General features: G+C 58.2%; 1 protein-coding gene and 1 non-coding gene across 2 annotated transcripts; one reads left to right on the top strand and one right to left on the bottom strand.

The window, feature by feature from the left end:
- Positions 1–5,377: 5,377 nt before the first annotated feature.
- SLC27A4 (solute carrier family 27 member 4) lies at positions 5,378–18,281 on the bottom strand. The gene is made up of 13 exons (XM_012532822.3): positions 18,071–18,281; positions 16,584–16,750; positions 14,582–14,976; positions 13,138–13,296; positions 11,619–11,688; positions 11,420–11,511; positions 10,490–10,599; positions 10,011–10,220; positions 9,715–9,841; positions 9,012–9,149; positions 8,721–8,885; positions 8,484–8,630; positions 5,378–6,249 (listed from the first exon to the last, which is right to left on the bottom strand). The coding sequence occupies exons 2-13, from the start codon at positions 16,742–16,744 to the stop codon at positions 6,092–6,094; spliced, it is 1,932 nt and encodes a 643-aa protein (XP_012388276.1). The 5' UTR covers positions 16,745–16,750; positions 18,071–18,281; the 3' UTR covers positions 5,378–6,091.
- Positions 18,282–18,730: 449 nt separating this feature from the next.
- Positions 18,731–18,820, top strand: TRNAR-UCU (transfer RNA arginine (anticodon UCU)). The gene is given in 2 exon segments: positions 18,731–18,767; positions 18,785–18,820. It is a non-coding gene; the product is annotated as a tRNA-Arg (tRNA).
- Positions 18,821–20,090: the final 1,270 nt, after the last annotated feature.

The following is a 20,090-nucleotide window of genomic DNA, read 5'->3' as shown; positions in this document are numbered from 1 at the left end:
GAAGCCACTGCAATGAGAAGCCCACGCACCGCAATGAACAGTAGCCCCCGCTCACCACAACTAGAGAAAGCCCGCTCGCAGCAACGAAAATAAACAAACAAATAAATAAATAAATGTATTAAAAAAAAAAAAACCTTCCTGGCTGCAGTGTGGAGAATGTTTGGGGGGAACAGGGAAAGAGACAGGGAGACCACTGCAGCCTGTTACAAAAGCCCAGGGCACAAAAGGTGTGAAGTGGATCTCCCAGGGCATCTAAACCACACTTCCAAAATCGAACCAAGCATTAGTAGAGAAGGTGGGGTAGCCTGGTGGTTAAGGGTGGATATAAGGATGTAGTCATCACTAAGAGCTGGGAGTTCAACTGCCGGCTTTACATCCAGGTCCCACCACTTCCTACTGTGTCTTTGGTTAAGTCCCTAACGTCTTTGTGTCTCAGTTTCCTCATCTGTAAAATGAAGACAGTAACAGCCCCCATAGGGTTGCAGTCAGAACTAAGTGAGTTCTTGGCACAGTGCCTCGCATCCTAAAACGGGCTCCCCCTGTTCCCTATCTCAAGGATACCACTGCCATCCACGGAAACACCCCAGCAAGACACCTTGGGCATTGTTCTTAATTCTCTTCCACACCCAGACAGTCACCACATTTGGACTCGTCTCCTTGCTAAGCTGATTTTGCAACCCCACGTTCTTCCATTCTTCCACCACTGCCACCCCCATCACCTCTCACCTGCACCTACTTCTCTGGCCTGCCTGCCTCCCACTCCCTCCCTCTGGCCTTGGCTTCCTTGTATAATTCGACTCCACAGACATCCCTGAGCACCTTCCGTGTATCAGGCACGGTTCCAGGTCACTGGCAAAATGAGGGCAAATGAGACAGCCCTGGTCCTCGAAAAGCACAGAAGAATCCTGTGGTAAATGGAAAGGCCCCAGTGGAAACTGTGAAACTCAGTCTCCCCAATCTGTAAAGAAGGTTTTGGGGCCAAATGATCTCTTAAGGTCTTTTCAGCAAAAATATTCTAGGGAATTCCCTGGCGGTCCAGTGGTTAGGAGTCTGCACTTTCACTGCAAAGGGCCTGGGTTCGATCCCTGGTTGGGGAACTAAGATCCCACAAGCAGCACAGTGAGGTATTAAAACACACACACACACACACACACACACACACACACACACACACATTCTAAGATATTTCCACCGGCTCCTCCAAGGGCTGAGCTCTAGAAACCTTGCCTGATTCATCCTAGAGCCTTAGCTCATAATAAAGAGCTTCATACATTGTAGAGATCTGGTAGGTGCTTGCTGAATGAGTTAATGAATGAATGCATGAGCAAACACATATCAATCCCCTGCTCAAAGCCATTTAATGTCTTCTCTTTGCTGACAAGGTAAAGGCCTCTGAATTTAGCCCACCTCTATGAGTTGAATATCCTCTAACCCTGTGAACCGCTGCCTTCTGAGGCTGGAATGGGAAAGCTAAGGAGCTTTTGAAAAGCTTCATCCATTTGACAAACATTCACTGAGCACCTATTAAGTGCCAGGTCCAATGCTGGTGCTGGGAACACAATGGTGAACAAAACCAAGGGGTCCCTGCCTTCCTAGGGCTGATGTTTTGGAAAAGACACAGATGTGAAAATAGACTACACAGTGCAATCAGTAGCATGAAGGGGGAACACGGGGGCCTGCGGGAGCTGGAGGACGGCCCTGTCCAGCCCTGGGGTTAGGCAAGCCTTCCCAGAGGAAGTCACATCGAAGCCCAAGTCCCAAGGAATTGTGGGACGTGGAGGTGGGCAGGAGAGGGCATGTAGGGAGGCCAGAGAAGTGGGAACCCTTCCCACATTTCAACAGGCAGGGGGGCCTCCAGCTTCTCCTGGCAAAGCCCCAGAGACTGGGAGCTCACTTCTCGGTAAGTCAGCCCACTCTGAATGCCTGGCTCTCATTCTTAGAGAGTCCTTTCTCCTGACCCCAAGCCTACCCTACTCAACCTCCTAATTAGTAACAATAACAGTTTAACATGTTATACTCATTCAGCGAGTACTGACCCCCACTCTGCCTCTGCCAGGAGCTTCACATGCATGACCTGATTGATGCCTCACAGGGGCTACTATTAGCGCCATTTTTCAAATGTGAAAACTGAGGCTGAGAACCGGTGACTTGTTCACGGACCCCTACGTGTCAGGCCTCGACCCCAGGTTGTTGCGCCTTCAGGATCCCTGACCCTCGCTGCGTCCTGTTGGGCTTGGCTCACCCAAATGCCTTCCCCTGGGATCCACGCAGAAGAGGGGCTTGGGCCCCAACCCTGTCCCTCCAGCAGGCCGGCTAGCCGGGTGTTGGCCTCCATCCCCTCTGAAGCTCCTAGGGAGACAATGGCGGGGTCTGCAGGGGAGACAAGGGCGCGGGGGCCCCCCTGCCCGCTGCCCTTTGTCTCCCCGCCTGCTCCCCTCGTGCGCCCCGGGAGGCTGGGAGGCGCCTCTTGCAGGCTTCCACCTCCCATTCTTGTGCTAATTGGGTGTCAAGCTGAGATCAGTGAGAAAGAAATCCTCCCCGGCTCGGGTTAAACTGCCGCCAAAGATGAGGGCTGAGCCCAGAATATCATTAGGCTGGGAGGAAGCAGGGCCCCCTCCTCCAGGGGAGGGCTGGCCATGCATTCAGGCCCCTTTGAAAGTCACTCGGTCGCCCCTTCCCTTGCCGCCAGCGCCTCAATAGGCCCCTCAGAGGTATTTAACCTTCTTCCCAGGGATTGAAAGTGATACACCAAGCACTGGCCTGGGCAGCCACTCGCCTGTCTAAGGGTGGTAGGACCTCTGGGACGCTCAAGGCAGGCCCCTTCCAGCCTCCCCGGCCCAGCCTGCAGATGGGAACACTGAGGCTCTGGGAAGGGGGGCTTGCATCCCAGCACTGCTATTCACAGGCCCTGTGGTCTGTGGAGAGACTTAGCTTCTCTGAGCCTCAGATTCCTCATCTGTGGAGTGCGGGTAAAAATTGTAGCTGCTCTGTGTGACGGATTTAATGAAATAACGCACATCAAGTGCTTGGCCTCACGTCCTGCACATAGGAAGTGCTCCACACGTGGTGGCTGTCAGCAAGTCGAAGGCAATGGGTTTGGCCTGATACAAGGATTTCCTAGCTGAGCCCCCAGTCCTCAAGTGTGCAAGAAACGCCCACAAAGGATTCACTCTGCATACCTTGCCTCAACTCTCCCCCCAGTCCCACCGCTGCAGCCTCACTGCCCTTCTTTCATCTGCCCTGCTCGCCCTTCCCTGCCCTTCACCTCCAGGCCTTTATGTTTTGTGGCTCCTTCTGTCTGGGCCATTCTTCCCTCTCCTATTCTTGGATGATTCTTCCGTGAAAAGCCTCTGTGACCATGAAACGCGACTTCCTCACCTCCCCCACACGCCGAGCAGGGCTCTGGGTTAGGGTGCAGCTAAGCACACACCCTTTGCTTCTTGACTGGCTAGGACCCTCTCCTCTGCCCCAGATAGTGGGCTCCCTGAGGGCAGATCTGACCATGCCCCGCCCCCCTGCACAGAGTAGGGCTTTAGCATCTGCTCCGTTGATGTACTTACACAGTGCTTTGTAAACTGTGAAGTGCTATGTAAATGTCAGGAAATGCCCAGTAAACAGTAGCTATCCTTAACTTCACAAGCAGGTATTGGGCACCGACTGCAGGCCCGGGGGGGTGGTGGCGGGGGGGGGGGGGTGGCGGGGGATGACTCACACAGCCATGGTTTGGGATGACCAAAGGCAGACAGGAGAGCTGCAAGGCCCAGGGGCCCACCAGCCCCGTCCCTTCATGGAGGGGCTGGGGGCGGCTGCTGGTGCAGAAGTGGGAAACGGGCCTAGTCTGGGGTCTTAACACCTCAACACTGCTCCTTTTTTCTTTTAACTACCACGTACTGCACAGCTATCAGCATGAGACCCCGTGCTGAGAGATTTCCAAGCACGATCTCATTACACGTTCACAATCGTCCCGAGGTAGGGATTCCCAGACCACCATTTATGGGAGAGGAAACTGAGGCCTAGCCTGGCAAATGGACTTGAACTCAGGCCTGACTGGCTCCTCAGCAGGAGCTTTTAACCACCACTCCTTACTGCCTCTGGGTGACTGTGTTCAACCAGGGGAAAGGAACAGGGACCACTGGGGGGCTCCTTCCCGTCGGAGAGCAGTCATTGCTGCGGGTTAAAGACACAAAGCTTCACTGTCAGCCAAGTCCAGCCCCTTGGGAGCCTGATCAAAGGCCCACCACAGAGTCCTCTGGGATGAGTACCGCTGGGGGTGAAGTGGGGACTTGCACTCCCTCCTTCCAGCTTCCCTTGGCTGAGCGCCAAAGGCTGGACTGGATTCTGCAGGACCCGTGCGCCCTCTGCTGGTCACACTAGGGCACTGCAGCCATGCCTGCCACTCCCAAACCCCACCCGCATCAGCCTCGCTCTCCAGGGGCCAACTCCAGCGCTGCCTCCCTCTTCTCCCAAGAGTGGCACCAGACTCCACTATCTTTCAAAGGTCACTCCCCCAGGAGGCACCCCAGATTTCTCACCCTGGTCACCCACCACCCAGTCAGCTGCTGGCCTGGGGTGTGGCTCACAGTTGGCTCCACAAGCATGCGTGGAATGGAAGCCCATCTGGCTTTCCTGTTGCCTTCTGCACCAAGGAGCAGCGGGAAGGGCAAGGGGCTGGGGCTGGCATTCCCGTCCCCACTACTTGCTGTGTGACCTCAGTCAAGTGACAGACGGTGCTGAGGGTTAAATAGTGAAGATGATGCCCTGGGGCACACACGCTGCCTGCTGCCCTGGCTTGGGGTGGACCCCCTTTCCATTGGGCTGTGCACATTTCCAGCCTGCGTGCGACTCCAGGGGTTGGGCCCTAGGGGACAGCTGGCCCTCCGCTGGCACTGCTGACAGCTCTGCAAACACTGTTCCAGGAAGCTTTCCTAGACTCTACCCAGACGGTTAGGCAGCCCTGCTCTGCCTTGTACAGCCCCCCTGCCAAACCCTCTGGGAAAATGCACCCCTGGCAGAAGGAACAGCATGGGCAAGGGTCTGGAGATGGGACCCTGTGCTGGGTTAGGGTTTCCTCCCTCAACGGCTCTGAACAGCCCTTTCCTCATACTGGCTCCCTTTAGCTCTCTGAATCCTAACTGATCATTCCCTTGTCACAGAGACAACAAAGTCACTTGCCCAACGCGCAAGCTCGTGACACAGCTGGTTTAGACTCTCAAGATCATGCTGTTAAAACACCCTGCCAGGCTCAGGTGGGAACTGCCCCCCATCTAAGATAACCTGCTATATCCCTCAGTCCAAATGAACAAATGAATGGAGGAGTGAATGGGGCAGAAGCTGGGGCCTGAGAAGGATGGGGTGAGCTCAGGTGGCATCACACGGGCAGGGGGAGGAAGGCAGAGTTTATTGGCCCCTGAGCGCCCCCCACCCCTTCTCCCTTCATAGCCAGGCCAGGACGGAGACGGAGGAGGGGACAAGGACAGACCCACAAAGACAGAGAGGCCCTGCCTGAGGGACAGCCAGGCAGGTACCCAGAGAGAGGGGGATGAGACGGGTGCCCCGTCCAGGCTGCCTGCTACAGGTCCAGGCTGCCTGCTACAGGTCAGTCCCTCTCCTGCCCTCCTAGAGGCACCGGCAGGGCTGAGGACGCTTGAGTGGCTCCAGGGCCTGGATCCTATTCGGACACCTGATCAACGGCCACTGCTGCCCCCGCCCACTCTGCTGGCTTCCTGGGTCTGGGGGCTTCTGCCCTGGTCCCGTTTACAAGCTGCCTGTTCTCTGGAGAGTGCTTGGTGACCCTCCACCTCCCCTGTCCTGCCCTAAGACATCATCCTGAGGGGCCCAGTCTCAGTCTCAGCCTGGGGCCCAGAGGCCCCCTGAAGACACAACATGGAGATGAGGCTTTCACAGAAAGCCTTGGGGGGAGGGGGAGGCAGCAGTGAGTCCCTTGGCAGTTTTGAGGGGTGGGGGTCGGCACCTCGGGGTTGTGAGGCCAGGCCCTTCTTGCTTTGGTCTGGCTTTGCCCAGGAACCCTCTGGGGTGGGAGCTGGTGCTCTGGGTCCAGCATCCGGTGGCCCTCAGAGGGACTCGGGGCAAATCACAGCTTCTCCTCGCCTGCCTGGATGCGAGTGTAGGCCTCTCGGTCCAGAGGGACATAGCGGCCCTTCCGGACATCCAGGTAGAACAGTGGGTCTTTCACAACTGTTAGGTCAAAGCCCTCCTTCCGCAGGTCTGTCTTCTGTAGCTTGAAGGTCCCTGAGGGAGGGAGAAGACAAGGGGGAAGAAGGGTCAGAAGGGTGTAGGGCAGGGGCCTGAGCTCTCAGAACCCGCCCTCCCGCCAGGGTTGAGGAAGGGAGAGGAGGGCTGCAGAGGACACCGGAAACGGGAGGCATGGGAGGAGGGGCACCGCCCTCTACAGTTTGCAAAGGCTCCACCCATTACATTATGTATCACTCCTCAGAGCAGCCCCGGCGAAGGGGAAGGGGCCGAGTTCCCCACGCCTTTTTGCAGACAGGGAAACGGAGACCTGAAGAAGAGAAGCTATTCTTTCAGGGCCACATGCTGAGTGACAGCAGAGTGAGGACCAGACCGCAGGTCTTCCCTGATGGCTCCCCCTCATCTGAGCACCTCCCAGGTACAGGCGTGATCTCATGCAATCTGCACATCAACCCCAGGGGCAGGTGCACAACCATATTCTATGGATTCTAAGATGCACAAGATTTCAGATTTCAACATCTCTGAAATAGCTCAATTCGTGTTTTTTCCCCTTAATAGTATGTAATATAAATTATGCATCTTTCAATCAACGGTCTTAGCCCCTCTATATAGATGAGAAGACTGACGCTCAGAGGCACATATCTGAGCCAACGTCACACAGCTCGTAGGCAATGGAGCTGGGATTTGAACCCAGGTGTGATAGATGCCAGAAATGGCTACAGCTTCTCCCCAGGTACTCCTCTGCCGCGTGGACTGGCCACTTCTCCCAGCAAGACATGGAGTCTTTCTCAACGGCTGCTTGAATCCAGACTGGCCTTACAACTGGTTCTGACTCACAGAATGCGGAAGAGGCCATGTTGTGGGTGGTCTAGGCCTCAAGGGGCCTTGCAGCTTCCATCCCCACCCTCTCGGGGTGCCCTGAGACCAGTCTAGCCTCTGAAGGAGGAGAAACCACATGGAACAGAGCAGAACCACCCCAGGAAGGGCTGCTTAGATGGGCGCTAAGTGGGTAGTCACTGGCCATATGTGGCTACGCAAATTTAATTAAAATGAAACGAAATTTAAAATTCAGTTTCCGCGTCACACTGGTCCCACTTCAAGCGCTCGGGGCTGGTAGCTGCCGTGACGGAGAGCGCAGAGCGCAGCTAGAGCACACTGCCATCACCACCGTTCTGTGGACGTCACTGCAGAGCCAACCAGCCGGAAGCCCCACGTGAGGGTGGCCCTCTTACACCCGATGGCACTATTTGACCCTAGATGGGGCCAACAGAAGAACACTCAGCTGGACTTAACCCCAAACGGCTGACCCACAAATTGTGAGCAAATAAAATGGTTGTTCTGAGCCCTAAGTAAGTTTGGAGGCAGCCAGGACTGAGGAGAGTGGAGGGGAGGTCGGGGCATGAGCCTCAGAGCTGCCTGCCCAGAGAAGCTCCCGAGAGGACCGACAGACAGAAGGAGGGCACCACCCCGCCGTGTGCCGGTGGACCCACCACTCGCCCCTCCCCCTGGGCCACCTGCAGCCTCCCCCAGCCTCCACACAGGACAGGAATCTGACCAGGTCACTACCTTGCTCAAACACTTCTGTGGCTCCCTACTGCCCCCGGTATAGTCCAAGCCCCCTTCCCCGGCCCACAAGGCCCCCATGCTGCCCTTGCCATCCCACCTCACGCCGCTGCCCACCCCTCACTGCTCCAGCTTCAGGGGCCTCCTTTCATTCCTCTAGCAGCCAAGTGCCTCCCTGCCTCAGGGACTCCGCAGTGGCTGTTCCCAGAGCCCGGAAGGCCTCCCACCCCCACGAAGTCCTCCCTCTCTCCCTCCCTCTCACTCTCAGGTCTCCGCTGAAACCGCACCTCCTCAGGGGAGCCTCCCAGTCACCCCCAACCCCCTCATTCACTTTCCTGTCAGTTTGATCTGCATTCCATTCTTTATCTTTGGAATTCCTCATCCTGTGGCTGCCTCCCCTGCTGCTCTAGAAGCTCCCAGAAGGCACAGGTCCTGCCGAAATTTGTCACCTGTACCCCCAGGGCCTAGCACAGTGCCTGGAGCAGACTAGACACTCGGTCGGTATTTGTTCTCAGCTGTCCCACTGAGAATGGGTGCCCCCTCTCTCCCTGAAGACTGGGTCTGCCCACAGGTAGGTCAGGTTACCAACCACTTGGCAAGGCTGTGGGTGAAGGCAAAACGACAGGCACCCCGGCCTCTCAGAAGGACCCAGGAAGGGGCCTTGGCCTGGCACCTGCGAGTTGGAGCTGGGGTCGGGGGTAGGGACAGACCTGTTTTGTGCAGCTCAGGCAGGAAGCGCAGGAAGATGGGGCGGGCGTACAGGGGCAGCTCCTTCTCCAGGAGCTGGGCTAAGCGCTCCAGGTCACAGCTGCCAGAGGGGTTGGCCACAGCGGCCATGCCGGCCCGGCCCTCGGTTCCTGGGGGTGGCAGAGTGGGCAGTGAGCGGCTGGCGATGGCCCCTGCGGCCCCTCCGCACACACGCCGGCACCTCCCGCCTCCCCGGGTACCTGGCACCTCGACGCCATACACGGCCACGTCGGCCATGGCCAGCAGGCGGCTGAGCGCGCCCTCCACCTCCGTGGTGGACACGTTCTCGCCTTTCCAGCGGAAGGTGTCCCCCGTGCGGTCCCGAAAGTACAGGTAGCCCAGCTCGTCCATCACCAGCACGTCGCCTAGAGGGGAGCTGGGTGAGCTGGGTCCCGGGGGTTCCCGGGGAGGTGCTCTCGGAGGGTGGCGAAAGGCCCCTTCCCCCTCCACCCCAAGGGGCGGCAAAGGCCTAGGGAGAGGTGCCCACCCACCGGTGAGGTAGGCCTGGTCCCCCTTCTTGAAGACATCCTTGGCGATCTTCTTGTTGTTGGCGCCCTGGTTGAGGTAGCCGTCGAAGCGCCGCAGGGGGTCCTGCTGGACGATGGCGCCCACCAGCTGGCCCGGCTCACCTGTGGGCAGGGGAGGCGGGGTCAGACCTGCCCTGGGGTCTCTTTCACACTGAGTGCACCCTGCAGCTGTCCACAGAAACGCCCACTTCTCCCCGCCCCACCCCGGGAGCCCCGAGGGCAGGGAGCGTCTTGGTAAAGTCTGGTCACTGAACAGATGGATGGAAAGTCGAACAAACAAATGACAGGGTGGTCAAGCCCTACGCGGACGGCCTAACCAGAGCCAGAGCCGGCACTCCCAGGGCCCTGGCTCTGCTTAAAGAGCTTTACGTTCTGTACCACATGGACTCCTCAGGACAACCACGTGCAGGTGAGGGACTCAGGCACAGAGCTGGGGGGCTGAGGCGGCCTGGGCCCAGGGTCCACAACACGAAAGTGCACGAAGGGACTGGGTGGATGGGACAGTGACTGAACGGATGCACGGATGAAGAAATAAATGCCTGGAAGCCCTCAGAGAAGATGACTTCTGGCTGCTGACCAGGATGGGGCTCCCCACCCACCGGCCCCACCCCCCTCCTGAGTCAGCCCCCCTCCCACTCTCACCCCCAACTGCAACCCTAGGGTAGACCTGGCTGGCATGGAAGGCAAACGCCATCAGGCCCCCGGATCAGCTCCATGGTGTCCTCGTTGACACGAACCAGCCGGATGGGGTACACGAAAGACAGGATGCGGCTGTTGAATCCACAGGCCCCCACCTGCAAAGGCCGAGACTCAGGCCCAGCTGCTCCCACCATGGGCCTGAAACTGGACAGTCTGGGGGCTGCGGGGGGCCTCCAGCACCCACACTCCCACACTGGAACTCTGCTCTCCCCTCTGCCACCCGTGCCTTCCGTGGTCCATCTGCGTCCCCAACCTGGGCCGCACCTGGCCATCGAAGTTGCCCAGGCTGCAGTTGCACTCCGTGGCCCCGTAAAACTCGGCCACCTGGGAAATGTGGAAGCGGCTACAAAAGTTGGTCCAGATGGACTGCCGGAGGCCGTTGCCAAGTGCCATGCGCACCCGGTGCCGGTTTTCCGCCTCCCGGGGTGGCTGGTTCAGGAGGTAGCGGCAGAGTTCGCCGATGTACTGCACGATCTGGGGATGGACTTGGTGTGAGTCTGGGCCCCTGAGGCTACTCTTACTTCACTGCCCCCCAACCCCCCAAGCCCCTACCCCTACTACCCCAGGGGCCGGCTGTGCAATCCCTTCCCTCTCTGGGCCTCAGTCTTCCCATCTGAACAATGGGAGTGTTGCCCCAAATAAATGGCTGGCTGCCCTCAGCTGTCAGACTGATGTCCCTGGGTAGACCTGGCGGGAGGGTCCCGAGGGGATGGGGATGCTCATCCCCTTCCCCTCTCACTCACTGTGCAGTTGTATTTGATACAATCGTCCCAGAAGCGGGAAGCTGAGAACTTCTTCCGGATCACCACCGTCATGCCATGGAGCAGGCACTGCCCGATTCCCACGATGTTTCCTGAAGGCAGAGGGGTGGGCCTCAGAGGTCAGGTAGACAGGAGACCCTTCCCTCCAGAGCCTCCTCTTGTACAGCCCAATCTCCTCAAAGGCTCTTTCCCTTTCTCTCTCCTGTCCTGTCCCTCCAACACTAACTGGTCATATCTCTCTCGCCAGTCAGACACCTTCCATGGCTCCCCAGTGCCTATAGGATTGAGTACGCAATCCTTAGACTGTCCTCTGAGGCCTCTGGAGCTGGCCCCAAGCTCCTGCTCCCATACCCGTAACGCTACCATTCAGCCAGGGGGCACTGAGCTAGCCTGCCTAGCTTCTGCACCTCACATCTGCCTGCCTTGGGTGTACCTCCTCCAGGAAGCCTTCCAGGCCATCACTGGGCTCTTCCCTTGAACTGAGCTCCTGCTCCCTGCCTCTCCCCATACTCAATGCCATTTCTTGTATTAAGAGTCAGGATAGGGTCCCATCATTCATCCTGCCCCAAACACACACAGCCAAACCCTAAGCACCTTGAGGGCAGGAATTACATTTATTCCATCTCTGTCTTTCTAAAAGCTCCTAAGACCAAGCAGCTCCTAAGACTGTGCATACCTGTGGAAGCGACCTGAATGGTCAGACCAGCCCAGGTGCCCTGCGGGACACAGCCACACACACCACTTTTGCTGGTGTGGCCACTTTCATTCAGAGATCAATGCCCACGTCTGTATTTGAACCCAGATTTGACTCCAAAGCTCAAATGTTTCTACTGCAACATGCTGCCTGCCAAGAAGGGTGGGGCTTCCAAGACTCTGGGGGTGCTGGAGGCTGAGTGGACAGGCCTGGAATACCTGCAGAGTGGTAGAGGGGGAGACAGTCGTAGACGATGTCGTCGGGCCGCATGCGGAAGCCGTAGTACACCAGGGCAGCCATGCGGTAATACCTGGGAGGGCAGAGGGCCAAGGGCTCTGTGGGCCACTGGAAAGGCAGGAGGAGCGGCTCCGAGGCCCCACCATCCCCAGGCCTCCCCCCAGGGCACCTTCCCCTTACCTGCTGTGCACCACGATGGCAGCTTTGGGCAGCCCTGTGGTGCCTGACGTGTAGATGTAGAAGAGCTTATCTGAAGAAAACAGACACAGGAATGGCTGTGAGAGGGGGCAGCACAGGGCTGGGCAGAGAGTCAGGCAGGCAGACATCTGTAGGTGTACATCACTCAACACCCACTCCCATCACACCTCCTCCAGAAAGCCTACACTGATGACCCCAGGCACCACTCTCTGCTCTAATGCCTGCACTGCTTCCTTCAACGAACTTTTTCCGAGCCCTCGCTCTGTGCCAGGCCCGGGGAGACATCAGTGACTAAGATGAGCACAGGCCTTGCCTGGGTGGAGGTGAGAGCCAAGTGGGACAGGAAGATGAGGACACGGGTATTTCCAATACTGAGCGCAGAGTGTTGGGAAGCACAGGGCCTGCCAAAGCCCAGCTGCAGCGCTTGACCCAGGCTCCAGGGAGGAGAGGTGGCACCAGGGAGGGCTTCTCGAAGGAGGTGATGCCTACTGCGTGGGGAGGGTTAGCTGCAGGAAGCCGGGTGCAGAGGTAGCTTTTGCACCACTGACCATTTCTGTATTCCCCCACTGCCAGGACCAGGGATTGTCACGTTATGGTTTCTGTGTGAGGTCAGCTCCACCAGGCTGGAGGTTCCAGGAGGTCAGGAATGCCTCTGCACGTTATATAGTAACTATCTCAAGTTCTCAGGGCGCATGCAGTATGTCAGCCCTAGGCTTGGTGCCAGGTTCAACCAGCCAGAGTCCCGCCCTCAAGGAGCTTAAAAAAGCACCCGGCGGACCATATCCACACACGGCAGAGGTTAAACGATAATGACAATGACGGCCAGTTACTGAGCACTTCCGGTCATACCCTAGCTTTCCACTGGACCTTTTCCAACCCTCAAACACAGGTTCTGTTGCCATCCCCAATTTTATGGCTCTGGGAACCGAGGCTCAAAGGGCAGCTCAGGTGTTCAGGGTCATACATGGGAAGCAGTAGAGCTGGGATATGAACTTGGCCCAGGCTCTGAACACCCAGGCGATGCAGCAAGCCGTGGGCTGCAGGAGGCGGGCTGGAGTGGGCAGGAAGAGAGGTGAGAGGGCCTGGAAGGCTGCTCAGAAGTCGGGGGGAGGCAGCCCAGAGCAGGGAGGGGATCACAGACCAACAGGGGCCTGCGCTGAACAGGTGGTGGGTGACCATGCAAAGGGTCTCGCCCCTGGTCCAAGCGCAGCCCAAACTCAGGCGAGGCAGCCTCCTGGGTTCCACGTGATCCTGCGCGAGTCAGGCGTCAACGAAGGCTGTTCAAGAACTGCGTTCTGTGTGCCTGGCACTTTCACACACATCAGCTCATGCAGCCTTCGTAGTAAGCCCAGGATCACTGTCCTCATTTTCCCAGATGGAAAAGGGAGGTGACATGACTCACTCCAGGTCACGCAGCAAGTTTACAGAAGAACCCAGGCCTTGAGGCCACTGCTCTGTCCCTGGCCATCTTAGAACCCCCCCGTGGGGGTGAGGGGCCCACCTACGAAGCCCTTGTTGGGGCGGCTGGGCAGGTGCTTAGGGGCATCTTCTAGCAGGGGGTCCAGGTGCTCCGTGCCGGCGGGCACTGCGCTGGCCTCCCAGGGACCGGTGCAGAAGAGGCTGATGGAGGGGTCCAGGCTGGCACAGATCTCAAGGACAGCTGTCGGGGAAACAAGGCAGATCAGCAGGCAGGCCAGGACACCCCGTGTTCCCAGGACCTCTGCTTGTGCCGGGGCTGAGCATGTTGTCAGGGGAGGCTGGCTGGGTAGGGCAGAGACATGGGTGAAGCACCTGGGACCTCGTCGTAAGGAAGATGCTGAGAGGAGCAACGGCTCCCATTAGCTGCTGGCTAACTACACCACGGGCTCTTTACATGCATGCTCCTGTGCACACACCCCAGGAAACAGGTACCAATAACCGCCCATTTTACAGATGAGAAAATTGAGGCTGAGAATGGGAGGGATTCACTCACAGCTAGAATATGCTGGAGCTGGGACTCAAAGTCAGCTCTATCTCACACCAAGGCTTACTATGGCCCTACCCACTGTACTATGCTAGTCTATGGGGGACTGGTTAGGAGGGAGGAGTGGGGGGTCAGAGGCCGGCAGCCCTCCAGCCTCTTCAGAGGGTGGGAACCTTCTCTCAGGCTCTCCTGTGCACTACACATGTCCAGATACTCACCCGCCCTGAGCGTAGGCCAGTCTGGCCCACACGGCCACAACTCCTCTGGCTTCCTCTTGACTTGTCCAACCCTCTCCCCTCTCCCTGCTGCATCTTTCCTCCTCCCCTTTCAGCATCTTAAGAACCTCTCCTGCCCATTATTCCACAGTCACAGCAGCATGGGGAGAGAGAACAGGGACACTGTGGTCAAAGCCAGAGATCAAACCCCGGTTCTGTCACTTAACAGCTGTGTGGCTCTGGGTGAGTGCCTCACGCCACTCTGAACCTCAGTCTCCTCATCTGTGAAGCCAAGATGACAATCTCTACCTCACCAGGCTTAGTGGAGATTAGAGCTGCTTTTGTAAAGCCCCAAACTCAGCACGTGGTCAGTGCCCAACGCGGTGGCCAATAAACATAAGCTCTGCAGGAGAGCAGGGAACAGATTCTTGTCCCCATTTTATAGATGAGGCCTAATTAGTCACAAGAACAGTTACCATTATGTCTGAGGGGTCACCTAGCATCGGCCACTGTGTTAATACTTCAGGTGAAGTGTCTCCCTGGAAATAGCAGGAGGCAGGTGCTATGGTGAGGAGACTGAAGCACAGGGTCTCACTCGGGTCTCCAGCCTACCAGGGGCACAGCCCAGGCCATCTGACTCCAGGGCTCATGCCCTTAACCGGTGAGACACACAGACTCTCCCAGGGCTGGAGGCGGGGGGGGGAGGGGGGGGGGTTGTGGCAGTCCCGTGGGACTCCCTGCCTATCCCCTGCCCCTTCGGGGCTCACCTGGGGCCATCTCGCTGCCAAAGATGAGGGCCCGGGCCTGGGAGGAGGTCAGGCAGTGGCGCAGCGCGTCCCGCCGGAGGTTGGTGTTGATGAGCGCCGCCTCCACGCCCAGCTTGGCCATGCCCAGCCACAGGCCCACAAACTCATTGCAGTTCTCCATGAAGAGGGCGACCACGTCGCCCGAAGCCAGGCCCCGCGCCTGCAGGAAGTTGGCCACGCCGCTTGAGTAGTCATCCAGCTGGCAGAAGGTCCAGTGGGTGTCCGTGCCCTCGAAGATCAGGGCCGTCTTGTTCGGGTGGCGCTGGACCGTGGAGGCGAACAAGATGGGCACCGTGCGCCGCTCCCGCAGGTAGCGTCGGACCTTGGCCTTCACCTTCAGGAGCACTAGGCCGCCACTGGGTGTGGGGTGGGAGAGGGATGAGCAAGGGAGCTGTGACTGCTGGGCTTGGGAGTGGGGGTCCGGAGGCCCTGGTCTGATCACTTGTGACACCCCTTTCCCAGCACCTGTGTGCGGGGCAGCGATACATGCAGCGGCTCACTGATGCTGCACGATAACATCAGGGACCCGATAACACCAGGGACCCGGGCGATTACTCCCTCCCCGGTACAGAGGAGGAAACCGGTGCCAGGGTTTGCCCTGGGCTTTACGGGTGGAACGTGGCAGCGCTGACATTTGAACCTCAGTCCTGTCCGGCTCCAGAGTTCAACTCCAAGTACACTCTAAGCTCTGCTCTGAGTCTGCTGCTCTGTTGGGGACTTCCACGACTACAGGGCCCCAAGTCAAAGTCCAAACTCCTCCTCCTGGACCTCCCACACCCCCGTATTGTCCCTCTCCCCGTAACTGCTGCAGTGAAAAAGGACGAGTTTGCGATTTGTCCCGTCTCCCTCCCGGTGAGCCCAGCAAGGTCCGCCCTGTTCACAATCTTGCCCCCGGGCGCTGCTCAGTGCCAGGCACAGGGTAGATGTTCAATAAGTGTTTGTGGAATCACTTGGCAACATCCTCCTTTCCTGCCCCACCCGTGCCACCTCTGACCCCTGAACTCTCCTGGCCCCCCAGCCTCTGTGCCTTTGCTGATGCCGTGCCCTCTGGCTGGAGTCCCCCGCTCCCACTTCCTTGAGATGACTCTCAAGTACAACTGCTTTTCCTCCAGGAGGCCTCCTCTGATTCCCCAGGGCCCGGGCCTGAAGCCATCTCCCTTTGTTCACGCTCCCACAGCTCTCTGCTGCGACCACCCTTCCTGCAGTGGCCACTCGAAACCTCCTTTTGCAATCAACTCAGACTGACAAATGCCGAGCCACCTGTTCTGGGTGTGGGTCGGGGTGCTGGGCACTGGGATACTACCGTGATTAAGACTGCCAGGGTCTCTGCCCGCATGGCACTGCCAGTTTAGGGATTGACTGTGTCCCCTCCGGTCTCCCTGACCAGTCTAAGCTTGGCCCAGGTCTGGGGCTGCCTCATTCCCCTCCCCACCCCAGGCCCCAGAGTCAGCTCAGCGCTTTTCACAGAGGAGGTAGCAGCAGGTGTTTCTGGTACAGGATATCCCCATGGACCATCCCTGACTTTCTCTGGGAAGCAGATTCTCCCTGACATGATTCAGGGCCTGCTCTAGAACTCAGTGCCCTGTCAGACTCATGCCAGCTGGAGGACAGGGCCTCCTCCACAGGGTTCTTCTTCACCCTCTCACAAGTTAGAGCATGTTCTTAGGACTCCTTACAGATGTCTCCTCAACACGCCCGGTGTTTGATGTATGTCCCAGGACCCCAAGTCTGCTCCAGGATAAAGAGCACCAAGTTAAGGAGATTCCCTGGGAGGAGACTTTGACCTTGGCAACGGAGGTACCACATACTATTGCAAGGGGAAGGGTGTGGAACACAGACTGCTCCTTTGGGGCCTGGGTGCCCTGTGCTGGTAGAGACCATAGGGTCTGGCCTGGGGAGATTTGGGGGATTAGGAGCCCAGCATAGTGTAGGAAACCCAGGAAGGGTTGTACCAGGTACTCACAAGACATCACGCCTGACGGTCTTGACGAAGACTCGGACGAAGCGCCAGCCGCCAGACCCCAGGTAGAGGAAGAGCAGGGAGAAGCCGACTTGGGTCCAGGGCAGTTTCAGCACCAGCTTGGAGAACAGCAGCAGCCCCACCAGAGACGCCCCAAGCAGCATTGTGGCCTGTGGGCACAGGGCAGTCAGTGGACCCAAATGCCTGGATCCCCTACCTACTGGCTTGGGCAACCAGGCCACTATCATCTCAAAGGGTTAACCTGTAGTGAGGCCATATTGAGTAGGGTAGCCGAGGACTGGGTCCCTTTCTGGGGCTGTCGGGAAGGGTCAGGCTAGAGGCATGGGACTTGAGGTGAGGAGTTCCAGGGCTGAGAGTCAGAGGCTGGGTTCTAGCCCCTAAGTCCCATCTCTGCCTATGACTCTCTGAATAACCTTGGGCAAGTCCCTTTCCCACTTCAGTCCTTAGTCTTCCCCTCTGTGCAATGGGTGTAATGAGAATTGCTCTCAGAGGCCCTTCCAACCAAAAGAAGACAGTCCACTCTCCTGACATCCAGGATCCCAACCAAAATGCCTTGAAGCGGGTATGGACTTGAGTGCCTCGGGCTCGACTCCCCACCCAGAGACCTACGGAGTTTCTGTGGATGATCAGGCCAAGCCACAACACCCAAAGGGGCAACTTCTTGAGAAGGGGCCCTGCTCAGTCCCTGCCCATAGGTCCAGGCAGTGCCATGCCTCTGTTGGCCCACAGAGGGCGATGGAGAAAACAGGTGAGAGCCTGGAGGTGCCTGAGAGGTGACCGCACAGAAGGGAAAGGTGATTGAGGGAGAGGAAGAGGGGCTTGAAGTCACCCCCACAAACACACTCAGCAAGCCACTTAGATGAATCTTAGGGGATTGGGGCTTAAGGGGAGAGGAACGGCTGGCAGGGCTGAGATTAGGACTCTTGGACTCTATTCCTGGTGCTTTACAGACTTGCTCAAGGGGCAGCAGATGGGACTGTTTTCCTTCAGGTTCTCCTGTTCCTGGGGAGGGGCTGAAGGTCACGTCTATGAGGTAGCCTGAGATTCTCCAAGCCAGGACGAAGACATGGTCTGGACCACAGGGAACCCTTACACCATCTCTCCCTCCTCCACACGAAAAGCAAAAGCCGGGAGGGGGACGAACCAGCGCCTCCAACTCCAATGCCAAGGGTCTCCAAGGTCCTCAGACCTCTGGACTAACAGAGCCCGCCAGGGCAAAAGACAAGGACCCGTCCCGGAAAGCTGGGGGATGGGACGAGGAGGGAACGGGATGCCCAGATCTCCCGGGCCCCGATCCCGGGTCACTGCGGACCGCCTTGACCCCCAGAAAAGCCAGGGTAGCAGAGCGCCCGGCGAGGAGACAGAGCAGCAGGGCGCGCCCCCCACCCCAGACCGGTACCGCCACCTTCCCCGGACTCGGCCGGGCACATTCTCCCGCCCGGGGACCCATTGTCCTAGCCTGTGCTCACCTGCTGTCGGCCCCGCCGCGGAGCACGCAGTCCAGATGCGGCCCGGCTGCTGTAGCAGAGTGGGGAGCGCGGAGGAGCATCAGCCGCTCCTGGGCGCACAGAGCCGAGTCTCAGCAGCGTTTCCCCGGCTCTGCGCCCTGCACGGCCCAGCAGTTCGGCCGGCCCCGCCCGTCCGCGGGACTCCTCCCCTGCCCGTCTCCCGCCCGCCTCCCGCCCGCCTCCCGCAATCCAAACCGGCTACGCCGGCCGGCACCGCCGCCTGCCGCGCCTTGCCCAGGGTGAGCACGCCGCAGAGCTGGCAACGCCGCGCAGCCTCCGCGAGCCCTACGCCGCCCGACCCAGCCCGTCCTACGCGCGCGACGGCTCCTGGCGGCGCCCCGCGCGGCACGCTGGGAGTTGTAGTCCGCGCCGCGCAGCCCCGCCGGACAGCAGAGGCCCCCGGGGCAGTGAGGAGGCAGGCGGGCTCTGCCTGGACCCCGACCCCCAATCCCTGGGCGTCCGGACGTGGGGGAGAGCACCCCCACCGCACCGTTGGCGGGGAATCTGGAGTCCGCGCCCGGACCCAAGCAGAGTTCAGCAAAGGCCCGGCGCCACACCTAGAAGAACGCTAAAAAGTCTGTTTCAGGCAGAGGCGAGTCGGGTGTGAAGAATCTAGCAACTGGCTCTGTGGCGCAATGGATAGCGCATTGGACTTCTAGCTGGCCTCGTGTGGTTATTCAAAGGTTGTGGGTTCGAGTCCCATCAGAGTCAAATTTTGACAGCTCCTCCTTCACTTCCATTCGGAAATTTTACGGCCTCCAAGGCCACAAGGTTCAGAAGACCCAAAGGCTCCTGCAGACCTCAGATTGGCACCTGTGCTTCTGGGACAGCAATAAACTTGGTGTAGGGATTGCTGCGTAGGAACCCTTTCCCATCCTTGGTCTCTTGAAAGCAACCCGGCACACTTGGTGGCACGAAGGGCACGGATCTGGAGACCCGTAAGTATCTTTGGCCTCTGAATGGTCTGGACCCTGAGGGCTGTGACCACGTTTGTCATGCCACCCAGTTCTGGGCCATCTGCCAACTTCCCACCCACTGTGTCACTCTGGACCTCTGAAAACTGGGTTCCTTGATAATCAAACACGTTGGGCATCCACAGTTGCCACTTGTCCTTAAATAGATTCCTTAATCCCTTAGTCCAGTCAAAGTCCTTAAAAATGAGGAAGGACAGTTTTCAGGGTATGTTTATAGGAATTAAAAATGAAATTTTGGGGCTTCCCTGGTGGCGCAGTGGTTAAGAATCCGCCTGCCAGTTCAGGGGACAGGGGTTCGAGCCCTGGTCCGGGAAGATCCCACATGCCGCGGAGCAACTAAGCCAGTGCACCACAACTGCTGAACCTGCGCTCTAGAGCCCACAAGCCACAACTACTGAGCCCTCATGCTGCAACTACTGAAGCCTGCACGCCTAGAGCCCATGATCCACAACAAGAGAAGTCACCGCAGTGAGAAGCCCGCGCACCGCAACGAAGAGTAGCCCCTGCTCGCCGCAACTAGAGAAAGCCCGCGCGCAGCAATGAAGACCCAACACAGCCAAAAATAAATAAAATAAATTTATTTTGTTTTCAAAAAAAGAGGGCTTCCCTGGTGGCGCAGTGGTTAAGAATCCACCTGCCAATACAGGGGACACAGGTTCAAAATCTGGCTCGGGAAGATCCCACATGCCGCAGAGCAACTAAGCCCGTGTGCCACAACTACTGAGCCTGCGCTCTAGAGCCCGTGAGCCACAACTACTGAGCCCACGTGCCACAACTACTGAGCCCACGTGCCACAACTACTGAAGCCTGCGCACCTAGAGCCCGTGCTCCACAAGAGAAGCCACAACAATAACAAGCCCGGGTACCGCAACAAAGAGTATCCCCCGCTCACCGCAACTAGAGAAAGCCCACGTGCAGCAACGAAGACCCAACACAGCCAAAAAAAAAAACCCACCATAAAACAGCTCCTGCTTGGGCCCTTTCTTTGGGCATCACCTCACACACCC

The sequence above is a fragment of the Orcinus orca genome, chromosome 6 (assembly GCF_937001465.1).
Source record: "Orcinus orca chromosome 6, mOrcOrc1.1, whole genome shotgun sequence".
NCBI lineage: Eukaryota > Metazoa > Chordata > Mammalia > Artiodactyla > Delphinidae > Orcinus > Orcinus orca.
This window is presented reverse-complemented; position numbering and strand designations above follow the sequence as displayed.